General features: G+C 43.0%; 1 protein-coding gene across 10 annotated transcripts in view; it reads left to right on the plus strand.

Annotated features, from left to right (window-relative positions):
* Nucleotides 1-13,908, plus strand: part of LOC126494358 (zinc finger protein 14-like) — a 239,788-nt gene that overhangs the window by 154,745 nt on the left and 71,135 nt on the right. For 3 of the 10 annotated variants that reach the window (XM_050131660.1, XM_050131655.1, XM_050131650.1), the window contains exons 1-2: nt 6,479-6,619; nt 13,486-13,853. The exons of 4 other annotated variants lie outside the window; for them this stretch is intronic. In XM_050131660.1, the coding sequence (XP_049987617.1) occupies nt 13,815-13,853 (39 nt within the window). In that variant the 5' untranslated portion in view covers nt 6,479-6,619; nt 13,486-13,814. Of the gene's footprint in view, nt 1-6,477; nt 6,746-6,767; nt 7,123-13,485; nt 13,854-13,908 lie in introns of those variants that run through there. 3 more of the 10 variants (XM_050131654.1, XM_050131651.1, XM_050131652.1) reach the window with 3 other exon arrangements.

Here is a 13,908-nt window from a genome sequence, read left to right on the forward strand (position 1 = left end):
ACTCATATTTCCTTTATCCATGTGACTTCTCTGACCCCTTCAAAAAAAGATTTATATATCTCTATCATTAATGATTTTAAATTCCATTTTTAACTTTTTCATCCCACATAGTTGGTGCAACTTCTAGCCTTCATGCCATGTACATTAAACTCTTAGTTTCAATTTGACTCCCCCAAACCACCACCACAAATTTACCCTGATTCCCATATTATCATCGTGTTAAATTTCTCTATTTCCCCCTTTATACCCTTAAAGGTGTCAGTACTGGAGGAATCCCAAACTCATAAGGGAGTCTTTGCTCCAATTTTTACCCACTTAAAAACTTCAATTGCATTTATTTATTTGCATATCTATCTAGTATGTGTACACATGCGTGCAGCAGTGTGCATACAAGCAGAAGTCAGAGGACCACTTTCAAATGTTAGGTCTCTTCTTGCAGAAAGTGGGACCTTGAAGACGTAAGTCACAAACAATGCCACGCCAGTTTGGAATTATGATTAATAGGGTGGTATTTATTTAAAGAGGAAAAAACTTACAGATCACCATCCCAGACAACAGCCCTCTTTGCAACCAGGAAGGGAGTCTAGTCACCGGCGGAGCAGGAAGTGAAGAGAGAGCGAGTGGAGGGAAGTAGCCGCCTTTTTAAAGGGAGAGACCACGCCCCAATGGGCTGGTATCTCAGCAGCTATTGGTTGGAGGAGCGGAAGGACCTCCCGTGACAGGCTTTGTCCTGGCTTATGATACCAGACATGAATTTTCTCCTGTAGATTTGCATCAGATCCAGTGGTAAAGCTTATTGTTGTACCCGTGGTAGTCATGCCATTATTGCTTCAGCAAGCATAGCCTGCCTAGCTTTTTGGTACCATAGCCCACAGGGTCTACAGCTGAGCAACGCTGTTAGTGAAAATTCTATGTAGACTGCATGACACTTGTCACAATGAAAGGTAGCCAGTATGGAGGAAACTTGGCTCAGTTCCATGCTTTGTTTTCATGTCCTGCTACCAAAATGCTTGTTTTCTTCAGCATTGGAGTCTTATCCTCTATTTCTGGCATCTAAGCAAGAGCAATGGCAATATGGTTTGTGGGTCCTTAGGATCCTCCTTGGCCAACAGTTCATAGTGAGTAGCCTACCCTTGACAGTGGGATATTCACTTAACACCTTTATGGACTTTGTGTCAATAGGGTCCATCCTGTACAACTAAAGAACTGTTGTTTTTACTGTCCCATTTAAAAAAAATTCACCTGGGTTTGGAGAGATGGCTCAGAGTTTAAGAACACTAGAAGGTCTTCCAAGGTTTCTGAGTTTAATTCCCAGCAACCATATGGTGGCTCACAACCATCTATAATGAAATCTTGTGCCTTTTCTGTCATGCAGGCATATATGAAGGTAGAATACTGTATACATAATAAATTTTTAAAAGAAATTTTCTAGTCGCAGTATCTTTTCAAGGTAGATGAAAATGCCATTGTACCCGGTTATCTATAGTCCAGGTCTGTGCCTTGGTGTTTGTGAAATTATTACCTCATTCACTGTCAATTTTCTGTGGGTTCTTAAACACTGAGTTGGGTGAAACCATTGATGGTACCTTCCTTTGATCCCTGCTTGCATGGAAATTCTGGTAAGATGCCCAGGACAGCTTCTACTCAGGCGAGGGCATATTTTCAAGTCCCCACTCACAGGCTTGGGTCCTTTGTGGTGTGTCATTCCCTCATGGGATAAATTGGCTCATGTATGTGTCTTCTCCAAACCTCTATGTGCCAAGACCTCAACTGGGAACAGGTATCATGTGTGAGTGACCTCACTGCAGACATAGAAAGATTTCTGAAGAAAAAGCAATGTCCTGCTTGCTTGTGTTTGCTTCTAGCTGCTGAGTATGCCTATTGTGGTGGCTGCTGTTGTAACTGCTCCAATCCCCTAGTGATATCAGACTGCAGCCCCTTTGGTCTTCCAGCAACAATTCTGGGGATTTTCCAGGCCTTTGCTGCCAGAATGTAATCAACGGGCATCATCAAAGCTTCATGGCCTGAGCAGCTACTTGATCCTCAGGCTCTCTGTCATGCCCTGGCATTTGTTGGTCTACACAGCCCAACCATGTTAGTTCACACACTGAATTCTCTTCATCCCATAAATACATTCTGTCCTGTCTCTGGCGTAGTTTGTAGTACAAGCAGGGTTGAAACAAAACCCAGCTGGGGGCTGGCCATGTCGCTTGTGACACACATTTCTCTCTACCATGCACAAACACCTGGGTTTAATTCCAAGTGCCTGCTATGAGGGGACTTAATCCAAGCAAGCTGGAAATTGTGAAAATGCAGGTGTCTTTGGGACAGTTAGCATGTTTTCATGCTTGATGTAGGGATTGTGTCTCCACTGTGCATTACATTCCGCCACCCAGCTCCTGCCACTGGCTAGCTTTACCCGAAATAACAACACACAAATTGTATTCATTTAAACACTGCTTGGCCCGTTAGCTCTAGCCCTTACTGGCTAATTCTGATATCCCGATCAGCCCATCTCTAATAAACTGTGTAGCACCGGTCTTACCGGGAAAGATTCCGCATGTCTGACCTGGCAGCTTGCTTCATCGCGTGTGTCTGCCCGGGAGAGGGGAGCATGGCCTCTGAGCTCACTTCCTCTTTCTCCCAGCATTCTGTTCTGCCTACTCCACCCACCTAAGGGATGGCCTATCAAAATGGGCCAAGGCAGTTTGTTTATTACCAATGACCTTCCTCCATCAATTCTGTTATGAATGACATTTTCTACATCTTAAGAAGAGAAAGGGGACTGGAGAGATGGCTCAGCCATTAAATGCTAGGCTCACAACCAAAAATATAAGAAAGGAAAGTAGATTTAATCTCAATGTGCCAAGGAAGATAAAGAAGGAAAAAACAAAATACCTGGAAGGCTACAGAATGACTGATAACAGTGGAGAAAAACAAAGGACTCTGACCTATTATATTTTTATGTGTACGTGTCTGTTTGTATGTGTACCACATGTGTGCAGTTGCCCATTGTGAGGTCTATTCTTGGTTGTCAACTTCCAATACCTGGAATTAACTAGACCTCCAAAATGGCTCTGCATGCCTGTGAGGGATCTTTTGCTTAACTAGATTATTTTCAGTGGAAAGAGCCACTTCTAATGCAGATCTTGAGGTGGGAAGACATATCTTTAATCCAGACCTTTTGAGCTGGGAAAACCCATCTCTAATCTGGTCCATGCCTTCTGCTGAAAGCCTATACAAGGACATGGAAGAAAGAAACATTTGTCCTTTGCCTGTTTGCTCCCACCCTTCTCTAGAAAGTTCATTCCTTTTTTATTAGAGCTTGTTTCTTCAGGATTCCAGCATATACTGAAAAATGTTGTTGGGTATTTACCAGAGAAGACTGCTTGGACATGGGTTTGGCAATAGAAAGTCTTTATTAGCTGATTGGTGACTACATGGGGTGTAGTCCCAAGCTTTTCTCAGTGAGCTTTTAAGTGCAGAACCATGTTCTGGATTGACATCACGTTCAGTTAGCAAGAATAGACAGCCAGAAGCAGAACTACAGACGCCAAAAAAACAAGTTAGTCAATTAGAGACTTTCACAGAACTATGGGCTTTGATAGATTAGGTCTCTGTTTTAGTTTTGGCACGTGGTGCTATGTGCTGAGTTTTACAGTCTGAATGGTATTTCCATCATGGAATCAATTGTGTTAAGGTCTCAGGGCCTACTAAGGTCTGGGCCCTGTTACACAGACCAGTTGAGACATCTGGCCTCATGGATTGAGTAACTACTGGATTCTTGGGCTGCAACCATTGTGGATTAGCTGGACTACAGCCTGATAGTTATTCTAATGAATCAATATGTATATATACATATATATGCATATATATATGAATTAATACTCTATGTGTGAATGCTTTGCCTGCAGATATGTATGTGACCACGTTCATGTCTGGTGCTTGTGAAGGTCAGAGGTGGGAGTAGGATTCCCTGGAACTGGAGTTATGGATGGTTGTAAGCCACCATGTAGGTGCTGGGAACCAAACCTCGGTCCCTTTGAAAGAGCAGGCACTCTGTGGCTCTTAGCCACTGAGCTATTTCCCCAGTTCCTTACTTTTCAACTTTTAGAATAATTTATGTCTGGTGTTTCTTTATTGCTTTGGCTTGATCACCTGCCTTGTCTCAAGAGTATGGTATTGACAATGTTATAGGGTTGTTCCTATACAACCTCAATTTTACCTCTATAGCCCATTAGCCTTTGTTTTATGAAATTAAATAACTGATGTTTGGTGCACATGTGTAGAATCTTAGTTTTCTCCTGAGAGGTTGTTCTTATTAATCACCACAATGTGGCTGTCTTTATCTCTTCTAATGAATTGTTCTTAGCTGCCTTCCATCAGACTTCAGTTACTGCTTTCTCCCATGTGTCTTAAGTGCCCTTTAAGCCCTTCCTCTCTCTGCCAATGATTTTATCAGTTACACAATTGTTTCCAGCGATATTTATTTATTCATTTAGAGGCAGGATCTCACCATGTAGAATTCAGAAATATATCAACCTTTGCCCCCGGAATGCTGGTATTAAAGGTGTGTGACACCAAGCATGGTGTGTTTGGTTACTTCTTAACATTTGCTTCATTTGCTTAGGCTTTTTTTTGTTGTTGTTGTTGTTTGCTATTGTTTCCTGCTAGCTTACTTTCCAAACCAGTTGTTTTCTCTGTTAAGTGAAGAATGACAGAATGAAAAATTTGCAGTCTGTCATGCATAAGATTTATTGCTCCAGGCCAGCCAAGGCTACTTAGTGAAACCTTGTCTAAAAAAAGAGCAAAACAAAACAAAAAATCTACTGTTAAAACACACACACACACACACAGAGAGAGAGAGAGAGAGAGAGAGAGAGAGAGAGAGAGAGAGAGAGAGAGAGCGAGAGAAAATTGGTGGATGTGGTGTACAGAGAGGGAGCACCACATTCCCTGATGAATCCTTTTACTTCATATGAGTGTTTTGCCTGCATGTATGTATTTACACTATGTGTATGCCTAGTCTCCAGATTCTCCTAGTCAAAGATTTCAGATCCCCTAGGGCTAGAGTTTCAAACTGTGAGCTGTTACATGGGTGCTCCCCCATGTACATTTTACTCATACACATAATTTCTCCTTCTCAGAATGGATCAGGCAGCATACATTTAGTTGATTGGGTAATTTAAAATGCCAGCAAGGACCTGACTGAGACATAAATGAAACCTCTGAAGTTCCCATGGAGAAGAAAGCCCTCAGAGACCCCCTGGCCTTGCCATTAGTGGCTTACAGCGCAGAAGGCAGGAGGAGAGAGGTCAGCCAAGTTCCAGTGAGGCTTTGTGAGGCCCTCAGTGGGATGGGGTTGAGGAGAGTGTGTGCATTAGCCTACTGGGTGCCGGAGAGGGAAGGCCTCAGCGACGAGGGGGTTTCTCTTGGGCAAGAGTCTGGAGTATGCCCTCGGATCCAGAGTGGAAGCACTCCGAGTCAGTTTGATTTGCTCCAGGACCACTCTCCTTCGCTATGTACCTATTTAAGAATGAACTATTTCCTCACTGTTCTTCCTCACTGTTCTAATGTGGCCTCATGAATGTATTTTCAGTGTGTAAGGCTCCCTCAAATACCTTCTGTTGTTCTGGCATAGTGGTCTGAAATTCGTTCAGTTTGTGTTTGTTATGAGAAGCTTTTCTCTTTTATTCACGAAGTTAATGCGGAATTCTGACCTCTTTGCTTCCATCCCCTGGTGTTGGGATAGCAGGAAAAGCAACACTACATTGGGCTTGGATTTTTTTTTTTCTGGTTAAAAAGAAAATTCGAGCAATCTTTGGTGTGCCTTAGTGAAATTTCTGATCCCTGGAGGACGTCAAGTCCTGTTCCAGTTTGAGGGGGGGAAGAGTTGGGCGCTATTCGTGAGGTAAAGGGATCGCTGCCTGGGGTACTGTGTGTAACGGATCGTTCACACAAACAAGCGTATGTCCAAAGGAAGAACGGTAAGTACCTACTGAGTGCAAGAAGACAGTGAGAGTTCAGGGAGGCCAAAGTTCTGCTTCAAGGCAAATATCCCTGGAGCGGACTTGCATGAGCCTGGGTGTAAACTCGGGCTAGGAAAGGCTGTGTGGTGGACGTCTTTTAATTTCAGCTCGCCCACCTATGAGAGCGGATCCTGTCGTTCAGGTCTCATCAGCCAATCAGGCCCTGGGGCAGGCCGTTCATTCACAAGTACCAAAGGAAGCTGCCCCTGTCACTCAAGCCCTCGTGGGGTAGAGCTAGCCAATTGACCTCTGGGCCTGGCCACTCACTCAGGAATGCCGAAAGGAACTGCTGCGTCATGCAGGCCATACTAGCCAATTAAGGCAATGAGGCGGGTCATCCATGCCGTAGCGTCTAGGGAACGCCTGTCAATCAGACGTGTGGTGCAGCTCTAGCCAATCAGGGCTTCGGAGCAGGATGTCCAATCAAGAGCCCTAGACCAAGGCGGGAGGTGGGTTCTTTCCCGCCGCCATGCTGCGGGTTCTGCTCGTTTTCTTAAGCAGTCATCGCATAGTCCCCTGTGCTCACAAAGGTGAGCGCCACTGCGGGGAGCTGTGAGGAGAGCGCGGACGAGCTCAGCAGCCGCGCCATGGTGAGCGCGGGGCCGCGGTCCCCAGACGGGGAGGAGCGATCGGTGGAGCCACGGGAGCCTGCGTGCTGGGTCCTCCCCGCGCTGGGGGAGGCGTGGAGCCGGCCGGAGGACCGGGCACCCTAAAAGGTTCATGCGGCGACCTTAGCCTCATCACTCGCCAGGCCCTCTCTCGGAGGGTTCTGGTCACTTCCGCCCTTCCCGCCATTGCTGCTCAGAGCGCGGGGAGCAGAAGGCTCCGCCCTTTGCGGGGGTAGCTTCCGGGTTGGTGACGTCACCGACCGGTGCTGGCGCCCCGTTTGTGCTCTTGGTGTCGCACTTAAGGCTGTGTTCTCTGCACTGTGGTCTAGACGTTCTGGACTCTGTATTTCAAATTTAGGTCTAGGATCAATTCTGAGTTAATTTTTGAGATTTTCTGAGTGTCCAGGGTATTTCTTTAGAATGGTGTTTCAGAAACAGTTCTAGAAAAGACTTCTCAGTGGATTTCATTTGCTACTTTATCAAAGGTCAGTTTGTCTCATTTTTTTAGTTTGTTTGTGGATATATTTATTCTTCCTAAATAGTGCGTTGTTTTGTGTATGTGATTGGAGATGTTAACTGTGTGCTATGGGTTCGTCTGGTTTCTGCTGACCGTTTTGGTTCTTTTTTTATTTTTAAATTTATTTATTTATTATATATACAGTATTCTCAGTATTCTGTTTGCATGTCTGCCTGCAGGCCAGAAGAGGGCACCAGATCTCATTACATATGGTTGTGAGCCACCATGCCGTTGCTGGGAATTGAACTCAGGATTTTTGGAAGAACAAGCAGTGCTCTTGACCACTGAGCCATCTCTCCAGCCCCTCTTTTTTTATTAAAAAAAAATGTTTGTATATAATCTTTAATAATCAATTTCTGTTACTGATACGGATTTTTTTTTCACATTTTGGTGGGAATTATGTTAAATCTATAATTAAAACTGGGAACTGACATTTTAGGATTGTGGCTTTCTGTCATGTTGTCCCAGAAACATAGACAAGTACATTCACATCTTTCCACAGTGTCAGGATTTATTGAATAGAAATTTAAAAGGTGTTATGCTTCCAGTGGTAACTGTTTGAGGCTAAGGCAGTTTATTTTTTTGCAAATTGTAATGACTAATATTTACTTCATATCACACAGTAAAAAAATATATATGTTCATATGCTGTTAGAGAATGCATGTAAGTTAAAGAGGCTGCAGCAGAGCTCAAAGGGTTTTACAGGTTGGCTGAGAGAAGTGCAAGTAGTGTTTCAGTTGATGCTCTATATTAGAACCCAAGACCAGTGAGCCACAAAGAAGGAACTTTGAGTGAAGCTTGGGAAACAGTCAGTTCGAAAGTGTAGCTATAGTGTGAGATGAAAGGCAGGACAGACCAACCTGGTTGAGCTGAGGTAAGCTGCCTTGGCTCACATATCAGGTATCGGATGATAGGTTGGTTTCCGGCAGGCATCCATCACTTTCTGAGGCTAGGCAAAGGAGTTGCATCCTCATTTAAAACATTTTAAGTGAATAAATATATAAGTTATGTGTATGTATACATATGTGTGTGTGGGGGGGTAGACAGACAGACAGACAGACAGGGTCTCATTACACACCAGTGACCTGGAATTTCCTATGTAGGTCGGGTTGGCCTTGACTTAAATTCACCTGCTTCTATCAAGTGTTGGGATAAAAGGGGTGTGCCATTATGCCTAAGGATTTTATTTTTTATTTTAGATTTATTTATTTATTATGTATACAACATTCTGCCTCCATGTATCCCTGCAAGCCAGAAGAGGGCACCAGATCTCATTCTAGATGGTTGTGAGCCATCATGTGGTTGCTGGGAATTGAACTCATGACCTCGGAAGTGCAGCCAGTGCTCTTAAACTCTGAGCCATCTCTCCAGCCCGCCTAAGGAATTTTTAAATTTTATTTTTCATTTTGAGATAGGGTCTCACTGTGATCCTGACTGCTTTGAACTTTCAATGTAGACCAGGCTGACCTTGAATTTATAGAGATCCTCTTGCCTCTGCCTCCCTAGTACTGGAATTAAAGAGTGGTAGAGTTTTTAATACACCCATCTTCCCTGTAGTGTCAGCTCAACCTGAAAGATTTGTAAAGTGCTCCTTTTCTCCAGGAATAAGCAGTCTGTGCTGCATGGATAATCAGATGGTGAATTTTTTTTAATCTACCTAGGGGCTATAGTTGTTCTTTTCCCTCAAAGTGGAGGCAAAAGCGCTTGTAGAAGGGTGTCTTTCAGGGCAGGACAGGCTGAAAACTGTTTTCTAGTGTGGAGTGACAGGCACAACCCGAGCGCACACGTCTTTGAAATTCTGCAGTAGCTCCTTTTATCAGGTTTATTGTTTTCAGCTGAAATTTGTAGTGGGCTGTGCAGTGCTGGTGTACACTTTTAATCCCAGCACTCAGGAGACAGAGGCAGGCGGATCTCTGCGAGTTCTAAGCCAGACTGGGCTACAGAGTGAGTACCTGTACAGCCTGGGCTATACAAAGAAACCAAAAATAAAATAAAGTTAAAAATGAATTTATAATTTTTTATTTTTTTTTATTTTTTTGGTTTTTCGAGACAGGGTTTCTCTCTGGTTTTGGAGCCTGTCCTGGAACTAGCTCTTGTAGACCAGGCTGGTCTCGAACTCACAGAGATCCGCCTGCCTCTGCCTCCCTAGTGCTNGGAACTAGCTCTTGTAGACCAGGCTGGTCTCGAACTCACAGAGATCCGCCTGCCTCTGCCTCCCTAGTGCTGGGATTAAAGGCGTGCGCCACCACCGCCCGGCATTTATAATTTTTTAAATTATAAAAATGTGGGGCTGGAGAGATGGCTGAGTTAAGAGCACTGGCTGCTCTTTCAAAGAACCCAAATTTAATTCCTAGTGCCTATGGTGATGGACCACAGACATCTACAACTCCCTGGCCTCTTTGGACACCTGACTCACAAATGGTACACAGACATACAGGCAGGCAAAACACTCAAAACAAATAAAGTAAGAAATAAAAACTGTCGAAAATAAATTTATAAATAAAAAACAACCCCAAAACTACTATATCACAGTCAACTGGAAATGTAAGACCAGCGGAAACCTCAAGATGGAGGCTATGAATGAATCTCACTGGTAGAGTACATGCTGATCGCTACACTCAAAAAAGGAAAAATTAACAGTCAATGTAATCCACCATATCCACAGGTAAGAAGAAGTATATAATTATACCAACATTTGGTAGGGAGAAGGACAAAACTATGCCGTATATCAATCAAGAAAAGGTCAGAAAGCTATGGAGATTCAGAGGAAAATACCATTATCCACAAATAGTACCAAGAACTAACCAAAAAAAAAGGAATTAATCAGATACTACAGCAAACTTGTAGGATTCAGGATCAGCATACAAAATTCCATATTCGTGTATATCAGAAATAAACAAAAGGAACAGGATGTGAAAATAAAAACATTAAACTGCATATATACCATGAAGGAGAAAGACACAGAAAGTAATGTATACAAATATATGTAACAAAGAAGTGCAGATGTTAACTGTGAATTTCTTTGTCTTTGTCTTTTTTTTTTTTTTTTTGAGACAGGGTTTCGCTGTGTAACAGCGGCTGTCCTGAAACCGCACTGTAGACAGAATGGCCTCAACTCAGATTAAAGGTGTACAGCACCACTACTAGCAACTTTTATTTTATATGTATGAACGTTTTGCTTGTATTTGTCTGTGTACTACTTGCATGCCTAGTGCCTGCAGAGGCCAGCAGAGGACATCAGATCTGAAATTGTAGTTACAGATCGTTGTGTGCTGCCCTGTGTGCTGGGAATTGGACCCAGGTCCCCTGAAAGAGCAGCTGGCTTCTAAACCACTGAACCACCACTCCAGCCTCACTTTTCATTAATTAGCATGTGTTTTTTTTAGTTAGGATCTTGTGTAGGCAAGAATGACCTTGAACTCCTGATTCTCTAGCCTCTTTCCAGGTGCTGGAATAAAAGGCATGCACCACAACACAATGTAATAGTTTCATATATGTATAGTGTTCTCATATTTTCTCATTGTAATGTCCCTCTTTCTAATTTCCCTTCACCCTTAGTCAACTCCTGCTTACAATTCCCTTTGAAATATCCATGTCTCTTGCCCCCCTCCCTTTGTCTCCATTTTTGTTTTGAGATCCACTGTGTTTTAACCAGGATCATCTGCGTGACCATGGGTGAACCTATCCATTGTAGTTTGGTGGGCGCCTCTGTAACAATCCCTCAGTGACTATACTTCAAGGAAGAGTAATCACTGATTGTCAGGCCCATTGCAGAAATCACTGCTGTTGTCAAGTCATAACAGCATTAGCATCAGCTCTGCTATGCCAGAAATCAGCATTTCTCATCCCATTTTTGCTATCTTCTGGGATTTTTTTTTTTTTTTTTTTTTTTTTTTTTTTTTNTTTTTTTTTTTTTTTTTTTTTTTTTTTTTTTTTTTTTTTTTTGGTTTTTCGAGACAGGGTTTTCTCTCTGTAGTCCTGTAACTCACACATAGAGCAGGCTGGTCTTGAACTCACAGAGAGCCTCCTGACTGCCTCCTGAGATTAAGGCGAGTGTCACCACTGCCCTGTTGGACCTTTCATTCTTTATGCCCCTTCTACAGTGATCTCTGAGCCTTAGAAGTGGTGGTATAAATGTTCTGTTTGTGGCCAAGCACTCAGGTGTCCGTTTACTCTCAGCACCTTGAGTGACTGTGTATCTCTGCAGTCTGCAGAGAGATGCTTCTCTGATTTAGACTGGGAGTAGCTTTTTGTTGTTTTTTAAGACCGGGTTTCTCTGTAGCTTTGGAGCCTGTCCTGGAACTAGCTCTTGTAGACCAGGCTGGCCTCTAACTCACAGAGATCTGCCTGCTCCTGCCCCTCAGTGCTAGGATTAAAGGCACGCACCACCACCGCCTGACTGGGAGTAGCTTTTGTATATTGTTATAAACAGTATTTAGAAGGTAACTGGGTGCTTGGACAACTTGGCTAAACAATAGTGCTGTAGTTCTGTGTTCCAGATATTTTGATAAAAATTGGTAAAGGCCTCAGGACTCCAGCCATTTTTATGTTTATTTTCCAGCTTTTTTTGTTTGATTTTATAGATTTGTTAACTATAGATTGAGTGTCACAGTGTTGCCCTGGTTGGTCTAGAATTCACTCTGTAAATCAGGCTGGCCTTGAATTCAGAGACCCACTCTGTCTCTGAAATGCTGGGATTAAAGGTGTATACCACCTTCTCCTCCTGGATAAGAACAGCCATTTTAGCTCTGAGCACTAAATGGCCATTTTTTTTAGCCCAAAATTTTAAAATCCATCTACAGTGCTCCTCCAAAACAGTATTATCAAGCTCACCAAAGCAATATGATAACAATTACTGTCTTAGTTTGCTTTTCTATTGGCCACTGACAAGGGATCTAACTCAGCGTGCTCATAGAGGGAAGCCAAGGCAGGAACCAGGAGGGAGGCAATGAAGCAGAGGCCCTGAGGAGTTGCTCCATACTGCATTCCTTTCCTGACTTGCTCAACCTGCCCAGGGGCCACAGCAGCTTGGAAACTCACATTAATCACTGACCGAGACAATTTCCACAGATATGTCAACAGTCCAGTCTGATGGAGGCAGTTCCTCAGTTGAGGTTACCGCTTCCTAGGCGGCTCAAGTTTGTGTCTAATTGACACAAACTAACCATCAGTCTTTTAAAAGAATTGGCATATAGTCCTAGTAGTAGGGCAAGATTCTACCCAAATATGTGATAGTTCTATTTTTAATGTTTGAGGAACGTCCATTTTGACCAGCAGTGAATAAGGCCCTCTTTCCCTGCCTGCATCCTCACCAGTATTTGTTGTCATTGTTTCATTGATCACACCCATTTTGGCTGGTGTGAGATGGAGTCTCAAAGTAGCTTAACATTCCCCTAATAGCTATCGATATCAAATCTAGAAAAACTTTACTGGCTGTTGGTTTTGTTTTGAGAATAGCCCAGTTCTTCCATGAGGGTCTTTTGTTCCTTTGTCTAAAAGTGGGTCTGCTTTTGTGGGATTGTTTCTAGGTTTTCTGCTCCAGTGATCTGTTTACTGCTTACCAAATGACTGTGGTAGTTCTACAGGAAGTCTGAAAGTCAGGTAGTGTCACTGTGTTCCTTTCCTCAGAGTTGTAGCATTCTTTCTTCTCACCCTTTCCATGTAACCCTTAGATTCAGTTTTGGTTGTAATCTGGCTTTAGATGTTCTGAGGAGTATGTTGAAATTTATGGTGCAGATGGAAGATGCATGATGTCTTAAAATGGTGAGACCCTGTGATGGTAACTTTTGCTTTTGTTTTTCCTTCATTAGAAATGTTTGGTTGTTGTCTAAGGCTTTTCTCTTAGCTACCCATTTTTTTTTTAATGTGAGGTGCTATACACATGATGTAGAATTAGTATTTTTACACCCAGTTGTCTACTGCTGTTAAAGGAAAATGATGGTCTTTTGTATATTGATATATCATAAGGTTTTTAGTATCTTTTAGCAGTTCTTAGGTTTTTGTGGATTTTCTGTATGGAAATTTTTTTTCTCAAGCTCACTTATTGATTTGTTATATTACATTGATTCCAAAGTTTTTCTTTTAGAGTCCTGGTAATTGAATCAGAGTGTGAAAATGTGGACAACAGGAAGATAAAGATGACAGAAAAATAAAGATATTGGCTAGTCACTGGCCTTCAGAGGTGCTCTTCGGAAGGTGCACATTCCCGATAACAGACACAATAAATATTGCTGGAAAAGCTGAGAACAATAAAACCAGAGCTAACCACTTAAAACCTTAGATTAGAAACTTTTACCATAAGTAATCAACTAAGAGACCTGTCTCTGCGCAGGACTGCCAGGAAACTTCAGGAAGTCCTAACTGAGCCGAGAAGACCCTGTTGTATAGTAGGTGGCACTTTGAGTGTGGCCTTAATACAGAGAAGTCCAAACAAGAAGCAGTGTTGCTGTCCTGCCTGCCTTCACTTCTTGCTAGTGAGTGCATCTGTCCCATTGCCGCTGCTGCTACTGCTGCTGCTGCTGCCACCATCCTTCACTGACATTGGAACCCAGCTTTTTGTACTTTCCGGTGTGGGCTGAAGACCAGAAGCTGTCCAGGTGTGCTCTGGGCCTTAGGTGCCAGATTGAAGGGTTCCAGCCTTGTGGGCGGAGCCTCTCCATCATGGAGACTGCCATTGTTGGACTCTCTAGACCGGATCAGGTAAGCCCTTTGTGGTATCTATTGTTCTTAGATATTAGTATTCTTACTGTTTTAT

The sequence above is a fragment of the Alexandromys fortis genome, unplaced genomic scaffold (assembly GCF_014885135.2).
Source record: "Alexandromys fortis isolate MF-2015 unplaced genomic scaffold, M_Fortis_MF-2015_v1.1 scaffold_376, whole genome shotgun sequence".
Classification (NCBI taxonomy): Eukaryota; Metazoa; Chordata; class Mammalia; order Rodentia; family Cricetidae; genus Alexandromys; species Alexandromys fortis.